The 27,981-nt window shown below is 48.7% G+C and overlaps 1 protein-coding gene across 2 annotated transcripts in view; it reads left to right on the top strand.

Annotated features, from left to right (window-relative positions):
* Galnt18 (polypeptide N-acetylgalactosaminyltransferase 18) overlaps positions 1-27,981 on the top strand; it is a 383,580-nt gene that overhangs the window by 339,276 nt on the left and 16,323 nt on the right. For both annotated transcript variants that reach the window (XM_045145464.1, XM_004650865.2), the window contains exon 10: positions 22,033-22,197. In XM_045145464.1, the coding sequence (XP_045001399.1) occupies positions 22,033-22,197 (165 nt within the window). The remainder of the gene's footprint in view (positions 1-22,032; positions 22,198-27,981) is intronic.

Below are 27,981 nucleotides of genomic sequence, written 5' to 3'. Positions count from 1 at the left end.
AATCTATGACCTGGAAGGGGATTCTTAATTTCTCTTTATTCAGTTACCCACAACTTAAAGCAAAGCTTAATTAGTAGTACATACCAGGTGTATTAGTCAGGGTTCTCTAGAGGAACAGAATCGCTAGAATGAATTAATTTAAAAAGGGAATTTATTGAATTAGTTTACAGTAGTCCAATAGCAGTTGCAGGTCCGAGAATCACCGAACCTGGTAGCTGCTCAGTCCACGTGGCTGGATGCCTCAGCAGTCCCGACCCGGCACTGCAGATGGCGCTGGAAAGCCTGGAGGCCTCCTGAGGAGCCGCTGGGTTTCGATCCACGCGGGTCTTCAGTTGATGTTGGTCTTTAGTCCGCACTGGTCTTCAATCCACGCTAGAAGGTAGCGAGCAGCTCCGGCAGCCAAGTGGAAGGAAGGAAGGAAAAGGGAACTCTTCTGCCCAGAGCTTCCTTACATCAAGTCCCTCTCTGAGCGGGGCCACCCACACTGGGGGAAGGGCTCACCCTGGGAGAAAGACCTCCTCCTTTAGTGGATCCTTCCTAGAAGCAGCCTGTGGATTACTAAACAGATCAAGTTGACAACACCTTAACTATCACACCAGGCAACTACAGGTGTTCTGTTATTTGTCATTTATATCGAAGGGTATGCATATGCATAGAGGTGGGTATGTGCTCACTTAAATGACACGTAAAATCACGATGTGACTCCATGTGTCAGTTCATTAAACCTAAAAGCCACCTTGCCAGCTTATCCCCTTATGGCTCAATACTAGGAGGTGGGGCTGGAGAGATGGCTTAGCAGTTAAGTGCTTGCCTGTGAAGCCTAAGGACCCTGGTTCAAGGCTGTACTCCCCAGGACCCACATAAGCCAGATGCGCAAGGTGGCGTATGCATTTGGAGTTCGTTTGCAGTGGCTGGAGGCCCTGGTGTACCCATTCTCACTCTCTGCCTCTTTCTCTCTCTGTCTGTCACTCTTAAATAAATAAATAAATAAGGAGAAAGAAAGAAAAAATACAAGGGGGTGCCCAAGAGGACACCTCTCATACAAGGTGACCTAGAACTTGATGGGTAGTATTCAGTCATACCCAGGAGCAACCTGTCCAGAAGCTAAGGCTAAGCAAAAGAGGCTGGCCACAGTCCTATTTGCCAGCACTGCCTCCTTGGTGCTGGGGTGGGGGTGTCCCCATAGGCATAGGTGACTGCCTGACAGCCAATCCCTGGGTTGTCTGCAGTTACCTGGGGCTGGGTAAGAGGAGCATCCAGCGGCTCCCCGCTCCCATCTCTGCTTCCAGAAAGCGCTTCATTTTCTTTTCTCTTTGGCAACTGAACACAGAGATAGAGCGCCCCTGCCCCCCAACTCCCCAGAGCAGTCGGCATGGGCTCAGTGTTGACGAGCAGGAGGCCACAGGAAGCGGATGGCTGTCCGAGGCACCCAGGTGTGAGGGCCCCAGTATTGAGACCCTCTTTCTACATCAGGGCATGGTGAGCTCTGAGCTGCTCCCGCAGCTTCGGTGCTAAAAATGGAGCTGCTTGATTTGTTATTCACTCCACATATGTTCCTCACTTCATGTCCACACTCTGCAATTAGAGTCGTAAACAGCAAGTTTTGCATGACTTTTATTAAACTCCTACAGGCTGGGAGGCGGCAGTCATTAGCAGCGCCGCAGTGGCCGACGCTTGGGGTCTCTGAGCCGAGAGGAGCTGACGCTGGCCCTCTGCACTCCGTCCTTTCCAGAGCTTTGCTTCTGTGGCCGTGGGGGCATGATGGGAATTCAGGGCAAAGGAACTAAATTTAGATCCTGACTTGGCTGTGTGCTGTCAAGCAAGTCGCCTGACCTCTCTGCGCCTGGGCTTCCTGAGCAGTAATGAAGACCGTGCTGAGGCTTAGATGAAGGGCCGGATGGTGCGCAGAGTCCAGCTTGTTCAGGTTACCGGCAGCTCATAACAAACCGTTCGCAATGATTAAAGATGGTCATTAAGAATGACCACATGAGGCTGGGGGTGGGATGGCTCAGTTGGTAAAGTGCTTGCTCCATATTCTTTGTCTTGTTTATTTGTTAATGGGCTTCCTCCACTCCCTAGATCCTAAATTCCTGGAGAGCAACAATCTTGCATCATTTGTTTTGCTGCTTGTCTCGCGTAGCTCAGGCTGGCCTCGAAGCCATCACGAAGCGGAAGCAGCCCTTGAGCTCCTCGTAATTAATACAGTAGGCCATGTGGTGATTAGCTGCCTCCACTCAACAAGCCAGGGACTTGCACCTAAGGACAGCAGTGTAGCGGTCCACCTAGGCACCTAGGGCATCGGAGTGTGCACATCACCCATGAGGCATCTCCTCATTTCCTCTTTCAGATGAGTGCAAGGGCACTGTGGTTGCACTTTCACCAGCTCTGCCATTCTCCTGACTCTCCTGGTGCAGTTCTGCGGGGCTCCATGGGGGGGGGGGGGCTGGAGGGACAGTCAATGACACAGCTCTGTCAGCAGCCGAGTGCTGGAGGTGTCCTGGGAAGTATGTCTCTTGCCTGGGCGTTTGGGTCAAGTGGAAAGACTGCTGCATGTGCCATAAGACCTGGTAGGAGAAGTGATGATGGAGGGAGGACTTTCCTCTTCTTGCCCACAATGTGCCCACAGCCACTGGGCACCATCGAGAAGGAAGACTGGGGCCTGGCTTCCAGCCTGGCAGTGACAGCGTATCTCTCAGGCTCCCATCCCCAGGACTCCATGAAGACGTACCAGGTATGAAAGAAGAGATAAACATCCTGCCAGCTCTTCCCTTGACTGATTCTAGCTAATTCTAATACTAACATAGCAGTGATGACCATATATTCATCCACCGAGGGCTTAATAGGAATACCCCCCACCCCCAACAGCAATTATCACGTAGTGAATGAAGGCTGGTTGTGTGTTTGTATACTTCTCCACTTAACCCTCACAAAACCTCGAGGAAGTAGAACATTCAAGCATTATTTTGCAGATGAAGAATTAGGCTTTGGGTCAAGGCTAGGAGGCGGCCAGTCTGTGTACCTAAAGAGGTTGCTAGGACCCAAGTCATTTACTCAAAGTCTTACAATTTTACTAACCACAGATGCGTAAGTGTCTGCCCTGGGCCAGGCAGAAGAGATTCACTAAAAAAAAAAAAAAAAAAAAAAAGGAAGATTTTTGGGCTGGAGAGATGGCTTAGTGGTTAAGCGCTTGCCTGTGAAGCCTAAGAACCCCGGTTCAAGGCTCGGTTCCCCAGGTCCCACGTTAGCCAGATGCACAAGGGGGCGCATGCGTCTGGAGTTCATTTGCAGTGGCTGGAAGCCCTGGCGCGCCCATTCTCTCTCTCTCTCTCTCTCTGTCTGTCACTCTCAAATAAATAAAAATGAACAAATTTTTTTTTTAAAAAAAAGGAAGATTTTTTCAGCCAGGTATGGTGGCACACACATGTAAATCCAACAATTCAGAGATGGAGGCAGGAGGACAAGGAGTTCAATTAGGAAGGCTAAATGCCAACCCTGGGCTCTGGCCAGCATCACCATACCACCAGAACATCCCCATATATCTACAAAGTTCCCCTCACCCAAAAACTAGAAAATGAAGGGGTGAAAATAAACGACATCTGGGCTTTGGAAACAGCACCAAGTGTGGAGTTTACATCAGGGCAGTGTCGGGGTACACTCGGTCCATTTCAACAAAGCTCCTAGGGAGAAGTGTGCAGAATAGATCATGGGACTCTTCTATTTGATTTTCCCAGCTAACTCTATTGTCTCCACATTGCCTTTGTCCCAGCTGCTTTTCTTGAAATTTCCTCATGGCTTCATGTGAACCCCGAGAGGGCAGATCTTTAGTGGAGCCCTCGAGGTTAGCACTGTGTTAATATACTAGAATTTAAGCAGAGCTGGGTCCTCTAAATCAATCACCAGAGCAGCTTTAGTTTTTGGTTTTTTTTTTTTTCTCCTCTTTGCTCAAAAATACACTACCCAATGCAGTAACACGTGTGGGAGTGGAGGTTGGCTTGGGTGAAGGACACTTAAAAGGAAAATTTATAACACTTTTTCTACAATAAAAATGGTGAGCTGGCTTTAATTTTCATAGGACTGGGCTAAAGAAAATATCTATTCCTGGGCAGTATCTCTGGCATCCTTGGGATAGTCTAGCCTACTCAGAAATCACCCAGTGTTATTTGCCTGAGGTATAATAGGAACTTTTAAAAAGTTATTTATTTATTTAGTTATTTATTTATTTATGAGAGAGAGAGAGAGAAAGGATGGGCACTCCAGGTCCTCTTTCCACAAAAACAAACATTCAGATACATGTGCCACCTTGTGCATCTGCCTTATATGGGGACTGGGGAATTGAACCTGGGTCCTTAGGCTTCGCAGGCAAGCACCTTAACCACTAAGCCATCTCTCCAGCCCAAATATAGGAACTTTTAATATTTTACTTTTGCATGTGTATGTGTATTCCTACATGTGTGGGTGCTTGTGTGTGCAGGCACATATGCACATGTGTGCACCTGTAAGAAGGAGCCAGAGGTTGACATCACATGTTTCCCTAGATGGCATCTCCACTTTATTTACTGATGAAGGGTCTCTCATTGAGCCCAGAGCTTGCTGGTTCAGCTAGTCTGTCTCCCAGGGACTGGGGTTCCAGAAGGGCCACTATGCCCATCCAACATTGATGTGTGCCTGGGGTGGAGATCCAAACTCAGATCCTCACACTTGCCCAGCAAGTGCTGTATTCACTGAGCCATCTCACTGGCCCCTGGCTCAAGTTTTTCAAGTGGTGATCACAAAATGGAATGAGCTAATATTCCTTGTACCCTTTGAGGTTTTGATGGTGTCAAGGTTCCCTCTGTCACCAATCCTTGGAACCCAAAGACAGCTGACAGCTGACAGCTTCCATGGCTGTGGTGCTTCTGGGAGGCCATGGCAGAGATGTTCTGCCCAAGGAAGCAAGCAAGGAGTATGAGTCCATTTTCTTGCTATTTCTCTCTCTCTCTCTCTCTCTCTCTCTCTCCCTCCCTCCCTCCTTCTCTCTTGCAAGTAAATAAATATGTGTTAAAAAAAAAAAAAAAGAAAGGAGGGCTGGAGAGATGGCTTAGCAGTTAAGCACTTGGCTGTCAAGCCTAAGGACCTCAGTTCGAGGCTCGATTCCCCAGGACCCACGTTAGCCAGATGCACAAGGGGCGCATGCGTCTGGAGGTCCTTTGCAGTGGCTGGAGGCCCTGGCATGCCCATTCTCTATCTATCTATCGGCCTCTTTTTCTCTCTGTTTGTCGCTCTCAAATAAATAAATAAAAAACAAACAATTTAAAAAATAAATAAATAAATGAATGAATGAAAGGAAGGAGGGAAGAAAGGAAGGAAGACAGGAAGGAAGAAAATAAAGAAGGAAAAGCCTTTAATTCCAAAACTTGGGAGGCAGAGGAAGGAGCATTTCCATGAGTTTGAGGCCACCATGAGAGTAATCCCAGGTCAGCCTGGGGCGTAAGCTCTGCCTGGTATTTTTGATCAGTGAATCAGCAGATTTAGTCCCACACACAGTGGCTGCATCCTCCAGCAGGAGCCATATTTGGTAGGAACAGGAAATGTCCTCTTTTTTTTGGACAGGGCCATTCCAGAGACACTGGGAATTTCCTAAGAGTTCCAGAACACTCAAAGGCTTAGGAGGGAAGGTCAGCAGAGTAAAAGCAAGGGACATATCAGGGGGAGAGAGGCTGAGATGTCGCCACAAAGCACAGTTAAATCCCACAGGGAACAGAACACACCTAGTGAATTGTCCTTAATGAAAATGACCTGTCTTAGTGAAATAGGAAGCTTATCACAACACGTATGCTACTCGAGCCTGGCATCAACTAGAAATGATGTGGCACCCAACACCACTTACAGGGTGAGGTTCATCCCCACAGGCCAGGAAGAGACACCGCACACAGACGGAGTCATCAAAATTGTCTGACAGGGTCTTATGGAAGCAGCTTTGACGGGACACTGTCCTAAGGCCCATCCTGTGGCCGAGGAAACACCCCACAAAGAGGTCCCATGGGGGGCCGGGAAGAAGGGGGCAGCAGAATGAGATTGGGGAACCACGTCTCCTTACAGCGCAACCACTAGAAGCATCCGAATTTCCAGCTTTTTGTACCGAAGGACAAAGTGCCTACTTAATTGCTCTGAACTGTCCCCACACGTGACTCCCAGTTGCCACCCCGCACTTAGCCCAGGATCCACAGAGCTTTATGGAGCCTCCGCTCAGCAAGAAGGAGGGCCAGAGTCCCGGCTGCTAAGGAGAAAAAAAGACCTGGGCACGGTGACAGTGGTAGGGACAACCTCCTAAGAGCTGCGCCTGGCCCCGGCAGGAAGAGCTAATATAAAACAGAAGCAAGGCAGGAAGAACCTCCTATGGAAAGGACAGTTGATGTGGGACTGTTCCACAGATGGGATTTTCCAGGTAGGCTGACCTGGAATTCTCTCCGTAGCCTCAGAGTGGCCTCGAACTCTCGGCGATCCTCCTACCTCTGCCTCCCGAGTGCTGGGATTAAAGGCGTGCGCCACCACGCCCGGCCCCTTCCTTGCTTTCTTAGAAAGAAGGCAGGTGGTTGGAGAAATGTCTGTGAGCCAACTGACCTGAGCTCAGATCTCAGCCCCGTCACTTTCCAGCCTTTAACTTACCAGTGTTTCATTTTGTTTCGCCTCACTAAAAATAGAGATAACGCCCCCTCTTACTCTGGGTTAATGTGAGGATTAAACAAGTGTCAGTGGAAAGCATTAAGCAGCTCTGACATGTAGAAAGAACTCATTAAATGAGAAATGCCACCATTCTTACCATTATTTATTTCATTTTCTTCAACCAGGCAGGGGATAAAAGGGATTGGCAATTTGCTAGACACCTACGCTCCGTGCTACATGATTTACAAACACACCCGGGAGAGCAATCAGCCTCTTGAGCACATGTTCACGGATCGTGGGAAACACGCCCCCATCTGCCGAGCTCAAGATTCTGGGCGTGGGTTAATGAGCTGCACTAGGCCGATCCTGTCTTCTGCTTGTCTCAGCTTACTCAGGGCTGGGGGTCATCTGTGGTCAGTTTTGGTCAGCTAGAGGGAGGAGGCTTCTGGGCCATGTGTGTGTGTCATCGTCCAGTGGGTCAGCCAGGCTTCCTCACATGCTGGTGGTGACGGGCTCCAAAGGGCAGCAAGAAAGAGTCCACATTCCAGGTCTCTGCGTGAGTCACATTCGCCATGGAAATCACTTTGGCCAAAGTGAATTGTACAGCTAAGTCCAGACTCAAAGGCAAGATAAATAGAATCCACCTTTGAAGGAATTTACATGCAAGGCTGGGGAAAAAAAAATCTGTGGCCATTTTAAAAACATACCACAGTGCCCCGTGGCGCTCACTTAGTATTGCTTTGTTCATTGGCCCACTCACTCACTCACTCACTCACTTATTGAGGAAGCTGGAGAAGTGGCTCCGCAGTTAAGGTGCTTGCGTTCAAAGCCTAAACATTTGGGTTCAATTCCCCAGTACCCACGTAAGCCAGATGCACAGAGTGGCGTATGCATCTGAAGTTCGTTTGCAGTGGCTAGAAGCTCTGGTGTGCCTGTACTATCTCTCTCTCTGTCTCTCTCTGTCTCTCTCCCCTCTCTCTCTGTATCCCTCTGCTTGTAAATAAATAAATAAACACATAAAATATTTATTGAGTGTCTATCTTGTGCTCTGGTTCTGCCGGCTCTGCTGTAGCCCAATCCATTTGACTTTGCAAGCTGAGACCCTACAACATTCAGTCAGGACATGAGCTGGACTTTGTCATCCTCCCGCTCCCCAACAGAAGAGATATTTTACCCAGAGACAAGGGAGATAGAAACGGAGGTGGTATTAGAGACAGTAAACTAGCAATCATGACACCATTATTTTATCCATGTGAATATTTTTTTCCTTGAGCTCACTTCTCCCTGCTGGATTTTAACCTGCAGGTTTTATTACAGCTCTTTCTTATATCCTTCTGATCACTGAGATGGCTGGAGACCCCAGAGCCCACATTAGCCATATGTTAAAATATCTGCTAGCATGCACAACCTCTCTTTTTTAAATATTTTATTTAAGAGAAAGAGGCATAGAGAGAGAGAATGGACATGCCAGGCCCTCCAGCCACTGCAAACGAATTCCAGATTTATATGCCACCACTGGTACTGAGGAATCAAACTTGGGTCCTTGGGCTTCACAGGCAGCCCACCTCTCTCTATCTCTCTTTTCAAAAAAAAATATTTGTTTATTTGTTTATTTGGTAGAGAGAAAGAGGCAGAGAGAGACAAAAAGAGAGGGAGAGAATGGGCATGCTAGGGCCTCTAGCCACTGCAAATGAACTCCAGATGCATGAGCCATTTTGTGCATCTGGCTTACGAAGGTCCTGGAGAGTCAAACCAGGATCCTTTGGCTTTGCAGGCAAATGCCTTAACCGCTAAGCCATCCCTCTAGCCCCTCACGGCTCTTGTTAGTAATGTTCTAAGGTTCTCTTCAAGTGGTGCAGTATAGCTGTTGTGTGCCAGCAAGAGACTGAGCCTCCTCATTTCTTATGGAGGACAGGGAAGCATTAGGCCTAGCCTCATGTAGGTCCTAGGGGTAAATAATTAGAATTTTATCCAGGAAAAAGCCATTTATCCATAAGGATATGTGAAGAGCATAATGATGTAAGGGATATGAAGTAACATCCCAGCCTGGGTGAATTTTCAAGCTGAAGTTCAAGTGTCCCTGGAATGAATGTTTTATTAACACATTAGTTCCTTCAACCAATGTGTGTGAGTATACGTCATGTCAAGCAATGGGTTGAGTGGCAGGCACACGATTGTGAGCAAGGTGAGAATGGCCCATGCCTTAAGGAAGCTGAGACATAACAGGAAGTACCCAATGAAATAACCGAGTTACTGCCAGAAACCCCAAGCATTATGATTCTGCCAACGTCCCTATGAGATGGGCACCATTGTTATCCTCTGTCTACACAGGGAGAGGATGGCAGCTGAGAGGATTGTCTGTCACATAGGAAATGAACTGCAGAGGACGGACTTCAGTCTAGGCAGTTTGGATCTGGAATGAGTCTTTCCTGAATCAAACTCTTCTCCCTCCCCAAATTAGACCAAATCCCCTTGGTATCTGCTTTTGAAGTCCCCGTGTTTTCTAAGAGCTTACATCACACTTGGTAATTCTATTTTTGTGCAGTGATGTGGAAAGGAAGCAGAGAGAAGAGGTTGTCAGTCAGCTCAGTTATACTTGAATAACACATGACCTCAGAATTTCAGTGGCTTACAGTAACAAACGTTTCTCCATCATGCTACAAGCCTGATTCTTCCTTGACCTTATCCTTTTTGCAGCATCTTGTCAAGAACAGAGTGAAAATGAAGGCTGCTAGCAATCTAGTCACCTAGGTCCCTGCTGCCCAGCTGGGACCACCATCTTCATGGTCTCTGGTGATGTTTTCCTCATGTGACCCTATGCATTTAAAGCCAATGTCCCAAATTTCAGGATCTGACTGCACTACCTAGTTGTACTCCTAGTAGTACTGGTTTCTCTGGACTGTGATCTCCAAATCTCAGTGGCTTACTTCTCAGAGGTTATTTCTCTTTTTTAATTTTTTATTTATTTATTAGAGACAGAGTGAGAGTGAGAATGGGTGCACCAGGGCCTCCAGCCACTGCAGTCAACCTCCAGATGCATGCACCATCATGCATATCTGGCTTACGTGGGACCCGGAGAACCAAACCTGGGTCCGTAAGCTTCATGGGCTATCGCCTTAACCACTAAGCCATCTCTCCAGCCCTCAGAGCTTATTTCTTGTACATGCTCCATGGTCACCACAGGTCAGCCTCCTCTCTAGGTCACCTCCATCTTTCTCTAGGCTGAAGGAGCATCTCTACCTGGGACACTGTAAGTCCAGTGGCAGAGAAAGGTGATGGTCACATGCTTATTCTTTTTTTTTAATTTTATTTATTTATTTATTTGAGAGCGACAGACACAGAGAGAAAGACAGATAGAGGGAGAGAGAGAGAATGGGCGCGCCAGGGCTTCCAGCCTCTGCAAATGAACTCCAGACGCGTGCGCCCCCTTGTGCATCTGGCTAACGTGGGACCTGGGGAACCAAGCCTCAAACCGGGGTCCTTAGGCTTCACAGGCAAGCGCTTAACCACTAAGCCATCTCTCCAGCCCCACATGCTTATTCTTAAAGCCTGTGATTGCATGTGGCATATGCCATACTGTTGAAAGCTAGACATGAGGCTAAATGTACGGATAGTGATGTGGGGACGTATATTAGTTCAGGAAGGAGGGGATACAAGGGCAGGGAACATTTTATTGCCCACCTACAATTGTGAGTCTAAGTTAAATGTTCCAAGCCCAATGACTCCAGTGGCAGTACTGTGTGGATGTTTTCCTGGATGCAAAGTGGGGAAAGCAAAAGCCAGGCTTCTTGGCTCTGCCTTTTCTATCTATCCTCAAGTTCAAAGGCAATTCTGTGGTCAAGAGCTCCACTACTTTTCCCTGCTGCTCTGTAGACACGCGACTGGAATCATCAGACAGGCCTCACATCTTCTGAGTCACCTCTAGTCCATGGATGTTTCTGATTAGAAGAGTGTGTGTGTGTGTGTGTGTGTGTGTGTGTGTGTGTGTGTGTGTGTGTATTTTTTCTTCTCCTCAGGTGAGGCCGGTCTAGGCTCTCATCTGTCCAGCAGCATGCTATCCTTATTCTGTAACCCTTATCTGCTTTTCCCTCATCTTCCCATCCCACTTCTAGAGCCTGGTGCTGTCACACCCCTGAGGCCTGTTTATCCTGCTGTCTCTGCCAGGACTTCCTTTCCTTACCTATTATCTGGGCGCACTCCCCTCCTCTGAGGCTGTGTTCAAATGCCGTCACTCGTGGGCCTCCCTAGATAGAGATCATCACCAGCCCTGGGCTGACCTGGCAGCTGTTCTAAGCTCAGCCTCAAGAATATTCTAGGTACTGTGCTGCACGTGGCTAGCAGCTCAAAGGAGGGACGTGACTTGCTCCTCTCTGCTTTTTGGGTCTGGTATATTGAAGGGAAGTTGCTGAGTTGAGCCACATCACCTACCAACAAATGGGTTGAGCTACCATTACCACATCTTTCCCAAGGCTGGGGCACTGGTGAGCTTACTGCTCTGAGGAAACGGATTCGCTAGAAATATCGCCTTGTGTATAGCTGCCCCTTATAGGGCTTGTACATGCTTTTTATCCTCCATGTGGCCCTGATGGAAGGCACCCCTCTCGTTCCTGACTTACCACCATCACGCTGTGGTCCTGGGCACAGTAATGGACCTCTGTGGCAAGGGGTTAATGACCAATAACCAAACTCTTAAATCAGCCCAGCCTGTCTACAGAGGCGTGCAGCTCATTCTTGAATAAAGACGATAAAGAGCCCATTTCTGACACATTATTTTGGATGTCGCAGTCACCATTCTGTAAATTGAAATTTAATACCACAAGCCTCCACTTCCTTCTTCCTCCCCCCACCACTACCATTTCTAGAACCATGCCTGCTGTTTCTGTGAGCAGTCAGATTCAGGAAGACCACAGAGATAAAGGGGGTACCCTTCATGTATCTTCCTATGGAAACCCTGCTCCGTGCCTGCCTGGTCCCTGTCCTGTAGCCCCTGTGGCTAATATGTTTAAGTCTTCACAACATCTGCCTTTTAAAAGTCAGGAAATTGAGGCTTAGGATGTATCTAGTGGGGAGTCAGTTCTTTCTACCCCAGCACACCACCTTCTTGCTAGACTAGTGGCTCTCCAATGTTCTTGGCTAAAGAGCTTGTTAAACCACAAATTCCTGAGCCCCATCCTCAGAATTTCTTATGTAATTATTCCACAGTTGAGCTCAGGCTTTCAAACAAGTTTCCAGATGACATGACACAGACCACACTTGGAGAAACATTGTCCCAAGCATTGGTGCTCCTTGGCTTCTTGGCCACCCTCCTCAGAGTCTTCTTTATTTATTTATTCATTTATTTTTTACTTTTTCATTTGTTTATTTGAGACAGAGAGAGAGAAAGAGGTAGATACAGAATGGGCACGCCAGGGCCTCCAGCCACTGCAAATGAACTCCAGACACATGCGCCCCCTTGTGCATCTGGCTTATGTGGTTCCTGGGGAGTTGAACCTGGGTCCTTTGGCTTTGCAGGAGTTTACCTTAACGGCTAAACCATCTCTCCAGCCCTCTCCTCAGAGTCTTAAAAGCAGTACCCTGTAGACAAGGGCACAGCTTCGCTCATGACAAAGAGGGGCTTGGAATTCAGGAATCCTAAGTGCTACCCCTATATTTTAATTCTAGGCTACCCAAAGTCTTCTTTGTTATAATTTTAAAATTGTTTTTATTGATTACTTACTTTCAAGCAGAGAAAGGGCAAAAGAAGAGAGAATGGGCATGCCAGGGCCTCCTACTGCTATAAACTAACTCCAGACATGTGAACCACTTTGTGTATCTGGCTTCATGTGAGTGCTGGGCAATCAAACCCAAGCCACCAAGTTATGCAAACAAATGCCTTTAACCATTTATCCATCTTTCCAACCCCCAAGGTCTTAATATAGCCAGTTTTCAACTGTGACTATACCCTAAAATCTTCTGAAATAAATCCTTGTATTGCTTTTTTTTTTCTAATATTAGTTTTACTTATGACCAAACACTGGACAACAAACAGTTCTAAGGGAGGAAGGGTTATTTTGACTCATAGTCTAAGGGAATACAAGTCACCATAAAGGGGCGGGAATATGAGCTGGGACTCCTCTTCCTCTCATATCTTGATAGAACAAGATGCAAAGAAACATGAAATGGACTGAGGTTAAGCTATAAAACCTCAAGACTTGGGGCTGGAGAGATGGTTTAGTGGTTAAGCGCTTTTCTGTGAAGCCTAAGGACCCCAGTTCGAGGCTCGATTCCTCAGTACCCACATAAGCCAGATGCACAAGGGGGCACATGCTTCTGGAGTTCGTTTGCAATGGCTGGAGGCCCTGGTGCACCCATTCTCTCTGTTTTTCTCTCTTTCTCTCTGTCTCTCTCTTTCTCCCTCTCTCTCTGCCTCTTTCTCTGTCTGTCTGTTGCTCTCAAATAAACAAAAAAATTATTTTAAAAAAAAAAACTCAAGACGTGCCCGCAGTGATCCATTTTCTCTAGCCAGGCTCCATCTCCAAAAGGTTCCTTAACATTCAAAGACAGTACCAGCACCTGGAGACCAAGTGTTCAGACACATAAGCCCATGTGGGGTCATTTCACATTCAAACCACAACAGCACCCATGCTAGCCCCACCCCCCACCATGGTGGTGCATTTTAATGCTCCCTGAGTAATGTGGACCCAAAGTGGGCACTGTTAGCTTGATGGTATTAGGAGCTCTCGCTTGCAGCGAACTCTAGCCTCGTGGACTTTCAGGGGTATCCAACCTATGACACTGTGACATGATGTTGTCATCCACAAATGTGCTGGGCCACATTTACAGCTAACCTGGGATGCATGGCCCTCCCTTCAATGACCCCATTTTTAACTCTTGCAACGACACCCTCATGTATGGTGCTTCCTGGTAAGTGTCCCACTGCCAAAGAGAGCAGAAACGCCTCGATCCTGTGTTGGGTGGCAGCAATCCTTAGTGTATTTCGTTTCTTCCAGGCATCCCTGGAAATGGCCAGAAAGAGGTGGGTGTGTCTCACTTGGTTCTTGCCATGCAAAGGACTGACGAGCAGCTATTTTCTTTCCCATGGAAGTTCTAGAACCTTCTCTGAAGCATGCACCACTGAGCTCCCCCCTTCTCTCCTGGCTCTTCTCCATTCTCTAGCATCTGGAAGGGAGGGGGTTTGCTGTCCCTTGGTACCAACCTCTGCCTGCACCAGTCGGGTTGAGGGCCTGGTGGAGATGGGACCTCAGCTGTAGCCCCCAGGGCTGTGGAAGGGTGGGGGACCATTTGGGCTGTTGTCTTGGAAGGGAGATGCAGGCCCTGAACTGCTAAGAAGTCACCCATTCTGGGAATGTGCCTTGGGCAGGAGAAGGCAGGCAGCACCTTCCCAGGCCCTTGCCCGATCACTGTTTTCACAACTTCACACTCAGCCAGGTCTCCCCCTCCTCACAAAGGGAAGTTGAACCCTGAACGTGGACATACCTGGCAGAACCCTTGGCACACAGGTCTACAGAAAAGGGAATGTTTTCTTTCCATTCCTGTCTCAAATCCCCAGCCCACCCCATGGCAGAGGAAGCTGGGCTCTGTGACTGTGTCTAGCTTAGCTGTTCAGGCCCTAGCCTGGGGATGAGGAAAGCGTCTCCACTTTGTAAGGAACGGATATGTTTGTCCTCGGAGTTGCAGGGTGATTTTTCTTTCTCCAGCAAGCATCAGAATGTAATGTTGGGTTTTCAGCCGTGCTGAGCTGTATGGGGCTGAGTAGAGAAGGAGCAAAATCCATCATTCGCAGCTGGGGGGGGGAGAGTGATCGGGATGTCGTTTCTGTGCCCTGGGGCTTTGTAAAACGTCCAGACAGGGTTATCAGCTCGCCTTGGCCTCTGACAGCTACAGGAGGCATTGCTGCCACCTCAGCGCCATGTGCCATTGGACTTTGAGCAAAGGGACGCTGTAGTCTGCTGGTAGTCAGTACAGCGCCCACAGTGGCCGCACGGGACCTTGGGGAAGCCAGTCTCCTCTCAGTCAGCCTACTTGCTAGAGGTGGACGAGGCCCGGAAGCCAGCTGGCCGGATGAGTAGTCTCACACCTGGCTCTGGAGTCACTGCCTCGGTTTAAATAAATCTCAGCGGTTTGTCACCAGCGGTGTGACTTTAGACTTAGTGCTTAATTCCTCTCAAAGTACATAGTTTGCCTGAGTTTCTTCACCTACAAAAATGAAGGATAAGCCGGGCGTGGTGGCGCACGCCTTTAATCCCAGCACTTGGGAGGCAGAGGTAGGAGGATCGCCGTGAGTTCAAGGCCACCCTGGAAGTACATACATAGTAAATTCCAGGTCAGCCTGGGCTAGAGTGAGACCCTACCTCGAAAAAAAAAATATTAAGGATAATAGTCATATGGCTTGAGCTTTCCTAATCCAAAAAAAAAATGAATTTCCAAAATGTGACATGATCTTTTTATCTTTTTGATTACCCCCATGATTTTGTAAATGGAAAAATGCCATACCTGACCTCATATGTGATGTTACAAGCAACATGCGAACATACCAAAAATATTGTATACAGTTACTTTTTAGGCTGTGTGTATGGGGTATAGATTAGACACAAATGCATCTCCTGTTTGGACTTGGGTCCCATCTCTTGTGTGTATATGCAAATCATCCATTACCCTAAAGATACCTGAAGTCTAAAATACTTCCCAAGGCTTTCAGATACGGGGTACTCACCATGTGCTGCCCCACAGTGTTACTGCCAAGGTTTATTGGGATGGAGCACATGAGTCACTTCCAGCCTGGTGCACAGTACAATGAAAGAGATTTCAGCTTGACTGTTAGCGGTCTGAGGCAGGGTTGCTGGACACTGGCGTTATGACATCTTGAGCTAGACAGTTACCGTTACTGAAAGATGCTACATCCCTGACTTATTCTCTTCTAGATGAAATAGGCTCCCCTTCCCCCAGTCCTGGCCACCAGCTGTCTCCAGACCTCCCAGACTGGGTTCCACCCCCTCACTGAGGCACTATTGGCAGTAGATGGTTGCTAGGGGAAGGGGAGATGTTTCTCCAGTGGTGTAGCCATGGGTAATTGTTCATGCTCCCTATGTAAACCCCACCCATGCTCATGCAAGTGACCCCAATTAAATTTGTCGAGTCATGAAAAGAAAGACATGAATAGAGGAGGGGTGTGCTGTAGTGACCATCTCGTTGCTGGAATGGAATGCCTCACCAAAAGCCCCTTATGGGAGGAAAGAGTTTGTTTTAGGCTTACAGTTTCCAGGGGCAACTTCATCTGGGTAGGAGAAGCCGGCTCCCTTCGCCATACATCCACTGCAGAAAGCAAACTCAGCAAGCCTGCACGAAGTGACTCTGAACACACACGGAGCTGGATTCCACTCCAGAGTCTCCTGCTGGCGACAGTCTTCCTCCAGCAGAGCTCTACCTCCCAAAGACTCTAAGAAGGGGAGACTAAATAGGAAACTTAATCACAAATACCTGAGACTATGGGGACGTGACATTCAAACTACCGCAGGGGACTAATTGGGAAAAGGAAAGTAGGAAAGGGACAAGAGAGGGTAGTGATGGGGAATAGGATCAAAATATGTTACATACAGGTGTAAAGTTATCAGTAAATAAAATTGCCCCCTGTTGTGGACCACAGCTCTAATTCACTTCTTTTGGAAAAAAAAAAAAAAAGCTTCTTATTGAAAACATCCATATATATATAGACAATAGACCATACTCGTTATGTTCTCCCTCAGCCTTCCCTCTCCCCCTCCCCTTCCCTTCTCCACTGAATCCCTTCTTCTCTGCAACTAGTCTCTCTTCTGTTTTGATGTCAGCATGTTTTCCCCTCCTATGATCCAGGTCTTGTGTAGGTAGTGTCAACCACTGGGAGGTGATGAGCGTCATGGCCACTGTGTGTCTGGAAGACAGTACTGAAAAGTACTCCGCCCCATCCTTTGGCTCATGCATTCTCTCTGCCATCTCTTCTGCAAAGGTCCCTGAGCCTTGGAGGACCTGGTAGAGATGTCTCGCGCACTGCTGAGAATACCGTTGTCGTTTTAAATCACGTCTTGTTTAAAGCTTCAAGGCTCCCCACTAATCAGGAAGCGTAACCATGCTTTCTGGGCCTGTATGCATTGAATAGGGGGCATCTCGCCCAAAACTCTCCCCCCACTTTTGGCATTCAGGCCATTTATTGAGCTGCTGGATGGGCTTTGGGGATGTCCGAGGGCTTGAGAGAGTCCTTTTTGCTGAATCCATCCGTCTGTGATCTGCCAGCTGTGTGGTTACACCAGTCAAGACATTCTTTATTGTTTGCCTTTTAAATAACAAACAACTGTCTGTCCCCTATTATGATTTTTCCAGACGCTAGAGCAATAAATAGGTCCGGTGACAGCTGTAGTAGATAGTAAGTGTGCACATGTCTCTCAGAGCATCTCCCCGGGCACTTCAGAGCAGCTAAGTGGATAAAACTGATTCCAGCTATTACCCGGATGGCCACTTGTGTCTGTGGAGCCCACCCTGGGGACAAGACACAGGCACTGATGACAGGGAGGAAGGGAAGAGGGAAGTGACTGGACCCTGGCCACTCTTGTCTTTCCGCCCCGAGCTGCTGAGCCTCAGGGGGCATCTGTGTTCTGGCTCCCAAGTTGGAGAGAGTTGCCCTTACTGAGATCACATGGTATCCAACCAAGGGGCATAAGCAGGTGGTCACCGTCAGGTGTAAGACACAGATGGCAGGCTGAAGCCATGTGCTTCTACATGCCCAGGGAAAGCTTTCTAGTGTAGGTAATTTTTCAATTCCAGTTGAAAGGTGCACATGTTGGACTGGGAGAGGGGAGGAACCAAATACAGTTCATATGTCAGGTTACGTGGGTTCATTGCTTCCTGGTATATGACGGGTGTATTAGTTACTTTTCTCGTCACTGTGACAAACCTCCTGGAAAAGGCACCTCGAGAGGGGAAGAGTTTATTTTGGGCTCACGGGTTGAAGCCAGTCAGTCCGTCATGTCACGAAGGCACGGCGGCAGAAGCATGGGGCAGCCAGTGACATCGCACCTGACATCAGGGAGCAGAGAGAGGCGAATGCCAGTGTCCTGCCCCCCGTTTTCTTTTTATTCGGCCCAGGACTCCAGCTCTTTGACTAGAGCCGCTTGCATTCCGGTAGGTCTTCCCTCCTCACTTAAACCTCTCTGAAAGCACTATCACAGACATGCCCAGGGGTGTGTGTCCTAGGGGATCCTGAACCCTGTCAAGTTGATAATGAATATTTACTATTTCAGCTGGTTACTCTAGGATAGAAACCAGGGTTTTCTCACCTCTGCATCCCCAGGATCAGTCGTGGAGATAGCTTGTTGATTGGATGGTTGTGTGATGTCTAACTGTACAGCTACTTGATTTCCTAAATCCTACCAGGTGACAAATTCTTTCTCAACTCCGATAAATTGGAGGTCTCAGATGATCACCAGCTTTTCTTGATGGTAACCTAGATACCCAGGCTACACAGTGGACCTCTTTAGGCTTGCAACTAGAAACCATCTCTTACCCACTGTAGGTTTGAAGTAGTCTCTTGTGTTCTGGTTACATCACATTGAGCTGGACGTTGCCGCTTTGTTCTGCCCTGAATTTCTGTCACTGTGACCTTTCGCCTCCAATATGGGAACAACAGCAGCACAAAAGTCATGCTGGCAACTTTGATGTCTACGTGCATGGTTTTACTAAAGCTGATGATCTGTAAGATGAGCTAAGAGAGCAGATTTTTAGCTCTAATGAATGTCTTCTGCTTGACCCTGACGCCCAACTTCTTCCTCCCACCCAGGAAGGCTGCTGGATGGGATGTTTCGGTGGGCACTCCTGGTCTCTGGCTACTAGTTGGGTGTTGCTAAGAGGTTGGCTCTGCAGACCAGAGTGGGAAGGGGGGTTGAGGCTGGACTATGCCTTTAGCATGGCTTATCCGTCCCCCAAGCCCTCCTCCCGAGGCAACTCTCTTTGCAGAACTTTCCCCTCTCGCCTCTCAGACCTTTGAGTCTCAAGGTATTAACAGTTCCACGTCACTATCCATTCCCAGGGCACTGGAATAGCCACCATCCCCAGGAAGCCAGACTATCCCTATAGACACTAACTTATCACCCCTCACCCAACAAGGGGCCAGACTATCTTTAGGGATTTTTTAAAATTCTTTTTGTTATGATTGCTGCTGCTGTTGTTTATTTTATTTATTTATTTATTTATTTGAAAGGAACAGACAGAGAGAGAAAGAGGCAGAGAAATACAGAGAGAAAGGATGCACCAAAGCCTCCAGCCACTGCAAATGAACTCCAGATGCATGTGGTACCTTGTGCATCTGTCTTACATGGGTCCTGGGGAATCGGGCCTCAAACCAGGGTCCCTAGGCTTCATAGGCAAGTGCTTAACTGCTAAGCCATCTCTCCAGCTCTCTTCAGGGATTTTTGACACTGGTCTACCTATACCTTGTTGTTGCAGTCAGGTTCGCATTGCTGGTAGAAATCACCCAACCAAGAGTAGCTTCTGGGAAAAAGAGATTTATTTTGGCTTACAGGCTCGAGGGGAAGCTTCACGATGGCAGGGGAAAACGATGGCATGAGCAGAGGGTGGACATCACCCCCTGGCTAACATAAGGTGGGACACAGCAACAAGAGGGTGTGCCAAACACTGGCATGGGGAAACTGGCTATAAAGCCCATAAGCCCGCCCCCAACAATACACTCCCTCCAGGAGGCATTAATTCCTAAATATCCATCAGCTGGGAACCTAGCATTCAGAACACCTAAGTTTATGGGGGACACCTGACTCAAACCACCACACTTGTACATTGGGAAAATGCTTTGTCACACTCTCCTCGGTGTCCTTGACTTTGAGTATACCATCTGTCTCCTGTGGACCGATATTACTGGTCTATGGCATTTCATATAATTTCCTGAATTGCTAGAGCACACCCATGAAGTACCACCTCTTTTATCCAGACTTCCTTGCCACTGTGGGCCTTTTATGCCCTGCATCTGTGTTTAAAAAGCACTTGTCTATACTTTTGAAACCATTTTTAACCAGCCAACCAATATTTGCCTATCATGTTGGGTCATGATATGCAGAGACATTTATCTTCCCCATAACTGAGGGCTAACTCCACAATGCATGACCCGTATACCTCAACAAGGAGGGGCCAAGGGGAGGAGGCAAGTCATGGATGAGACTAATAATGGTACCAAACTAACTGTATTTGCCAAATACAAAATTAATTAATAAAAAATAAAAATAAAATAAGAAAAAGAATTTCTGAATAAGTCACTGTAACATTAGGGGTTACCTTGAATTCTTACCTAAAGCAAAGAAACCTAGTCTCTCTGCTCATGAGGCCTGATTTCTGGAAAGGAGGGGAGAGATGGTGGAATTCCTACAGTGAGTGACTCCAGGAGCAGAGCTCAGAGCATCCTATGACTTCCCACTCAGAGCCAGTGGTGACTGAGAACTTTGAAGACAAGGGTCCTGCAGCCTTCTAGACCAGGAGAGACAACGGCCCATGTGACCTCTACTTTTGAAAATGAAGTGTTATTGGAAAACACCCACTTGTTTATGCTCTGTCATGAGCGCGTTGTGCTCTGAGAGCAGATGCGAGGTCTCAGAGGTTTTATGGTCTTCTGTGCACAGTCCATATAGAGAGAGGCCTGCCTGCTGTCCTGCAAGATGCCAGCTTACAAGGTGGCCCATGACTGGCATCTGGGAACGTGAGCTTCAGGCAGGTTTTGTCTGTAGGAGAAGAGGCCTTCTTGCGCCTATGAGCAAGCACCACAGTTCATGCGGCACACCCATTCTCCCTTTGGAAGCCAGGCATTTTTCTGTGTGCCAGCCTGAGGCTGCCTGCATGATTGGCCCCTGCAAGATCCTGTGAGCCGAGGCTCCAACGGGCTTCCTTGGTAGATGGCATTTCACACATCTTGTCACACCTATTACTAGGGAATAGAAATCAGCCTGTGCAACTGCTGGAGCAGGACCCTTGGAAGCTCATGCCTGGTTCCCAGACTTGGGTCCCACGCTTTTCCCCTTTACTGACCCTTTGCTGCAATAAGCCACTGCTGTGAGTCGAGCAAGGTGTGATATCCTATGACTTCCCCTCAGCATCGCCATAGGGGAAGATGGACTTGGAGGCTCCCAGCAAACCTTCAAAGTCAAAAATATTTACCATCTAGGGCTGTGGTAATGGTTTTGTCATAAAGCGCTCATCGTACAAGCATAAGGACCTGAGGGTGGACCTCCCGTATCCACACCAATGCTGGGTGGGTGTGGCAGCCTGCCTCAAATCCCAGCACTCAGGAAGGCAGAGATAGGAGATTCCCGGGGCAAGCTAGAACTAGCAGATGTGGTAAGCTCCGGGTTAAAGGTCTCATTACATCAGGGGGAAAGTACTAGAAAAAGACACCTAACATCAGCCTCTGGCCTCTACACACATGTGCACCTGTAGACACGCACCCACATATATACAAGCATGTATATATACTACATATGCCAAAAAGACATTTGCCATTTGTCCTTTTGGACAATGCTGGTAGCCCTTGTCTATCACAGTCTCCATGGAGATGGAAATTCGGGGTCCCTCAGCTCTCATCCCCACAGACGCAGAGCTCCCCAAGGCACAGCCCAGCCTTTGCATTTGTCTCTTAGCCAAGCGTAGCATCTGGCACGAAATATTTATGGAGGAAGTCAGTGCGTCTGCACATAATGGATTCAAGAGGTGCTCTCCACACTGTGGGTGGTGAAATCAATTTAGAAGGTTATGGCCAATGTTTTTCAATGGAAAAGTAGAATAGAAAATGTCAGCATGTGTGTCATCCAGCAAGGGTTTGATTTCTTTTCTTTCTTTCTTTTTTTTTTTTTTTTGAAACTTTTGTCTCAGTTATACATGTGGACCAGTGCTATTCTGGATCATGACTAAACAGAGTTTCTTGTTGCCCACCGTAGAAGAAAAGGACCTGAAAGTCATTGGATATAAAAATCTTAGGCAGGGCTGGAGACATGGCTTAGCAGTTAAGCGCTTACCTGTGAAGCCTAAGGACCCCGGTTCAAAGCTCGATTCCCCAGGACCCACGTTAGCCAGATGCACAAGGGGGCGCATGCGTTCATTTGCAGTGGCTGGAAGCCCTGGCGTGCCCCTTCTCTCTCTCTCTCTCTCTCTCTCTCTCTCTCTCTCTCTCTCTCTCTCGCTCACTCGCTCTCAAATAAATAAATAAATAAAAATTTAAAAAGAAATCTTGGGGATCTTGGGGAGACGGTACAGTGAGTACCAGTATATGCCCATCTCTTTGCCAGCTGTCTGGACGATAGCCACTTACTTCCATCTCTCTGGCCACTGACATTTGACCACCTCCTTCCTCCTGCACTCTCTCCCCAGAACGTATACTACACGAGTAGCCAGCAGCTCCACGTGGGCGCCTTGAGCCCCACGGTCGATGACGATGACAACCGGTGTCTGGTGGATGTCAACAGCCACCCGCGGCTCATCGAGTGCAGCTACGCCAAGGCCAAGAGGATGAAACTGCACTGGCAGCTCTCTCAGGTACCAGCCCGGGGCGGGCAGGGACGGCCACAGGCAGGCACACCAGGCGAATGACCACGGGGGCCGCGGCCGACGTGGAGGGGAGGCACACTTTGGCACAGTGAGGTCCGTGATCTCAGGCCACCTCAGGGGTTGCACGTGAGCTGGGGGTTGGGGGGAGCCATACACATCGTTGTCACACTCCTAATATTAACCATGAAGGAAATCAGTACTTTCTTTGATGGAAACTGAGGCTCAGCGAGAGGGACCGCCCGCCCAAAGTCACAGAGAGAAGCAAAGCTGGCATTTAAACTGCGACTTTAAACCTTCACGTGCTTTTCTATACACACACCTCGTGCAACAAAGCCCAGTGCCCCGTGTACAGACAGTGCCAGGTCCCTGGTCTGTGGCAGTATGGAGCTACTGTAGGTTCTGTTCAGGGCAGTGTCTGGGATCATTCGTGAAGGACAGTCTCCGTGGTAGTGACCTTGGAATTTGACTTGGTCTCCATCAATTCCGGGGCCCATACTTAACTTGTTTCCGTACACTGGGCCTCTTTCACAGCCTCCCATTGTGAAATGACGTCCGTGGATCCAGATGCCTTGCTTTGGTTAAAGGCCCCTTGGCCTCTGTCCTGAGGTGGCACTACCCCAGGGCGTTTGCTCAGAGGATCAGTTTCCACCCATGAATGGGCACACCGGTCTCCTAGGTGGCCAGGTGGGATGTTGGCGTGGGAGGTCAAGGAGCCCACAGCATCCTAGAGCCCAAGGCTGCCCGACAAGCTGAGCAGATGGCCGCTGCCAGGGAGGCCAGGAGGGAAATGCCAGTACTCGTGGGACTGAGATGCACAGGCCCATGACTCAAGCTTCCCAGCAATCTGCTTCTGCCCTGGGGAGGAAGGAGGCTGATGTCATGACAAGGAGCCTTGATCCAATCCTGCTTTCATCACCCTGTCCTTGATGGTGAGCCAGTCAGGGGAGCCCTAGGAGATCATACTCTATGAACAACGAGGCATCTCAGGCTATGGCCTGGGGATGGGAACCAGAGGATTTAGAGAGACCCTCAGGGCCTAAGAGGATGGTGAAGGTCAACTCTGAACAGCGAGGTGAAAACAAGGTCATGGACTTAGGGGCTAGTTAGAGAGCCAGAGCCAGAGCCCGAGCCAGGACAGCAGATGGGTGGAGGCTTCGCAGGGAGCTTACGAAGAAGAGGAGGCATGGAGCAGCTCTGGGAGACCCAGCCAAGCCTGTGAAATGTGCGTGGTCCAGTAAAATCAGACAGCGTGCAGGGGACTCATTAACTCCTATCTCCACACCTTTCTGACTGTGAGACCTTTGCCATGCATCACTGCCAAGGAGATTCACAGCCAACATGCACACAGTGCCCGGTGCCGGGCGCTAAGTGCTTAGCATACTGTAGGGCCTTGAACACCTCTGACTGCAGTGATCTGTGCACTATGACAGCTGTATAGGTAAGGAAACTGAGGTACAGAGGAGGAAAGGAGCACCCTTAAGGTACTTCCGCTGGCCATTACAAAACGTCTCACACATTGCCTTCTATACTTCTAATAGTGACAGGACTTTTTGGAGCAGCCAAGGTCAGGGCTGTGGTATGAGATGCCAGCTCTGTGTTTTCCTGTCTTCCTTGCCTGTTGAAGCCCATCTTCTCCAGTCCTACTGTTGCTGACTCACACCACACCTGCTGGGGACCTTATCAATGTCCCGTGCCAGGTTTGTGTCCCAGAGGAGAACATGTCAGGGTTGTATCTCCCGTCTTCCCTCTTTCAAGGGAACAGGCAGGAATGGCCAAGAATGGTGCAAGCATCTGCCTATGTTCTAGAAGGAATGGCTGTGCGTTTTCTGCCTTAGGTCAAGGGCAAAACAGGCTTGTAGGCTGAGGGCCACAGGGAGCTGAAGGGACATGCCAGGTCTGGGGAAGTGAGCAGAGCTAACTTAGCCAGGATGAAGCCAGGCTCATATCTAAGACCTCAGGGTCTTTGGGACCATATTAGGGTCTAGGAGGGTCACTCCCTGAGGCCTGCTGGGACTGTGAATGGAACAGGAAGTTGGTGGTGGTGGGACAGGAACAGGGCAGAGCTGGTGGCTTTTCAGAAGATAAGGAAGTTAACCTGGAATGTTCTAGATGTGTATGAGCCTTTAGACAGAGCAGAAAACTCCCCAGAAGGCACAGTATGTGCCATACCGCATTGCAGCACTCTGACAGGTGAGGCTAGATCCTGGGGTGTAGAGGAGAGCTGGAGAAGAGGCTGGGAGAGACCCAGGGCCGGGTGGAGACCATCGCAAGGGGGTGAGGCTGTGCCATCCCGGGACACATTTAACTCTGGGCTCTTGAAAGCACTGTCTGGTGGAGATTGTAGAGCTGAGGTCGACTAGTGTAGAAGGGGAAAGAGGATAATGGCAGCAAGAGGCTGAAATGCCATTTGAAGGTTTAGCCATGTTTTTCCCCTTCCCCATGACCTTGGTGCCCCCAGAGTCCTTCCCTGTCCCCACGGGCATCACTCAGGGACGAGCCTGAGGCTGATCCTAGAGGCTCAGCCTTCAGTGCTTGGGATGGACACGTTTACAGGTGTGGCTGGGACTCCGGGCCTGGGCAAGCATCGCTGGGGAAGGGGGGAGGGCAGTGGCTTCTGAGTGCACTGCGGTAGCCTCTGGAAATGACAGCCCAGCGTGGGGCCCGAAGCTCTGGGGACCTGATGCCACCCATAGATGACTATTTCTGATGCCAGCAAGTTCCCACCCAGCCTCCTCTGGCTCTGGAATCAGCAGGGAAACAGCTCTGTCTGTCAATCTGTCTGTGTGCCAGGGTCCCCACGTTAAGACACCGCAAAATCCAGATCCCTCCAAGCCTCATGTCAGCACATGGCTGAGAACAGACAGCCTCATGGGATTCCTGCCTGACTGGACGCGGAGATCCACAAAGTAGACGTGGCGAGCGTGTCACATGCTGGGGCCATATGCCTAATTAAAACTCCCAGGGTGCTTTGGCAATGGCATCTTTGATCCCTCTAACAAAGGGTGCTCTTTGGAAGTAATATTTCTAAATTCCTAATTTACAGGCCCTGAGCAGTGACTCTTGTGTGCTAGTTAATAATTAAAATGTGTAATTCTTGCTTCATGCAAAATGATCAATATTTATCAGATGACCTGGAATCCATCCACAAGCCCTCTCTGATTGGGGAGCCACCATTCATGAGGCCAGTGGAAGCCTGGAGCCGCATACATGATTAAAGTCTTGAGTTTTGGGCTAATTTTCTTGACACGTGTTTTAATCTTTGCAAATGACATAGGGTTCCGACTAACTAGAATGTTCTGCCGCAGAAGCTGGGCTGGGAGGGGCTTTGCACTGGGGGTTTTCAAGTATCCTTCCCAGCTTCACGGTTTGCTTTATTTACTCTCCTGGGGACCACATGTGATTCTCCTACATTCTACAAAAAAAAATAGGTATTTGCATATCTTAGCGTTCCATCTCACCCCCTGATTTTCTGTTTAACAAATAAAGTGCCTCTCCTGTAACCTCGGCAAGCTCCTCTGAATTTCCGATGTTCCTCCTAATTTCCAGTGCTCCGGGCTGAGCTGGGACAGTGTTAGGATACTGATATCCCGAAGCCACAGTTGATGGAAACACCTCCTGGCAACGGTGATGTTCAGGGCTCTGATGAGCAATTTTCTGGTGATGAACATTCTCTCCTTCAGTCATTCATCAGACGTTTATTGAGCAAGGGGTGTTGGCAGAAGGGATCCAGCGATGAATCAGGTGCGGCCTCTGCCCTCGAGGAGCTCACGAGCACGAAAACAGCACAGCAAAACAGGCTGGCGAGAACAGAAGCAGAGAGGTGCGCAGCGTTCTGGGAGCCCGGATGACGGCTTAGTGTGCGGAATTCAGCAATGGATTCACACACACGGCTTGTTTGATCTGAATCTTGAAAGTTATAGAGGCAGTTCCGAGGCATAAAATGGCAAATGCGCATCCTAGTTGGAAGCTCTTCCTGGACTAAGGAATGGACCCGAATGTACTTGAGAAAGATGAAAGCACTGTGTGGTGTGAGTTGAATTTACAGTCTGTGATGATGATGCAGGACTTTGGGGTTCACCCAAACTTATGAACCCTAATTTTGGGTCCTTGTCCTATTTTAACAAAGAATTGATTAAAGACACACTGAAGAAGGATAAGTTATTAATTACTGGGCTTATCTGGGAGAGATCATAAAGTGGGGTTCATTTACAGGAAATTGGGGTCTAGGGAAAGGCTGGAGCAGAGTCACAAGCATGTCGAGGACAGGAAGGCACTGCATGGCTCGTGAGGTCCCTTGGAATGGAGGTCCAGGGGGAGACTGGAGCGGAGGGAACTTCCAAAGCAGAGGCCGGCAAGTCCAGAAGAGAAGTGGGTAGTAAAACCTGCCCTTGGCTTAGGGAACTTACACAGGCAAGCAGGCCCAGGCAATACTACAGGGTAGATCTAAAATGTAAAGGAAATACACACATGGTAGATTCAGAGGTCAAAGAGGAATCATACGTGTAATGTAAGTGAGAGGTCACCCCAAAGCATAAAGCAGAGGCAAGAAGAAAACAACCCAAGCCCAGAAACCCAGTGCTCTCCCCTACCCAACCAGGTAAGAGAAAGGCAGACTTATGTGTCCAGGTAGAGATCACAGGACAGAGAGAGAGGGAGAGAGACGGGAAGAGTGCACACATGCCTTTATAGTCAACTGAAAACGTATTCTTTCCTCAGACCTGATTGATTTGCAGAGTCAAGGAGGCTGACCCCAGAGGCCAGCCCGCCTAAGGCTATAGACACAGCAGAGGGCGCTGCAGCCTTTGTGGATGAAACTGGTACAGACATGAGCCCAAAGGGAGCCAGAAGATGCCACCGCGCCTTGGCCAGAATGGACCTCATGTCTGTACCAGTTTCATCCACAGTGAGACATGGAGGGCGACAGGACCTAAGGGTCAGGAGGGAGTAGATGGTAAAGGCTGTTAAAGCCACACCCAAGTTTAGACCCAAAGCAGACGAGCTAGGCAGATCCTTAAGATGCATTGGTCCAATTTTTCACTATAATAAAAGAGCTGAAGCTGGGCACTTGCTTTTTAAAAAGCTTTTCCTCCTTTACTTCTACATGAGTGTATGAGAGGTGGTTATTGTTGTCTTCCGCATTTATTTTTAGATTTTATTTTTATTCATTTATTAGAGACAGAGAGAGAAAGAAAGAATGGGCATGCCAGGGCCTCCAGCCCACTGCAAATGAACTCCAGATGCATGTGCCACCATGTGCATCTGGCTTACATGGGACCTGGAGAACTGAACCTGGGTCCTTAGGCTTCACAGGCATGCGCCTTAACTGCTAAGCCACCTCTCCAGTCGTCCATGTTTTTATAACACCCTTGACACCCCCTGGGTTAAGGAACTCCACAGGGACTACATGCTGAGACTGGAAAGTCACATGCCTTGAGTGTACATCTTTTGGCCTTTTGAGAGTTGCCGTCATCCTGGGGTTTGGGAAACTCTGGTATTCAGTGTTAGAGAAAGAGGCATTTTGGTCAGTGGCCCCTGGATCAGGAAAGGGAGAGGTGGGGCAACAGAAGAATTTGATGGCAAGACATCAGTGCTGCAGAAACAACAGTGAGGAGACCACCCAACCCATCCCCTCTATGGCTTTGAATGGTTAAGCAAATGCTGGAGCCCTTCTTGAAGACGCTACTGAAGGGGTTGTTTCCTCAGGAGTAGTGCTATGGGGATGCGTGTCCTCTGTCCTCCAGAGTCCTCACTGTTTCCACATGCCTGGGATGA

This window comes from Jaculus jaculus, chromosome 3, assembly GCF_020740685.1.
Source record: "Jaculus jaculus isolate mJacJac1 chromosome 3, mJacJac1.mat.Y.cur, whole genome shotgun sequence".
In the NCBI taxonomy this organism is placed as follows: Eukaryota; Metazoa; Chordata; class Mammalia; order Rodentia; family Dipodidae; genus Jaculus; species Jaculus jaculus.
This window is presented reverse-complemented; position numbering and strand designations above follow the sequence as displayed.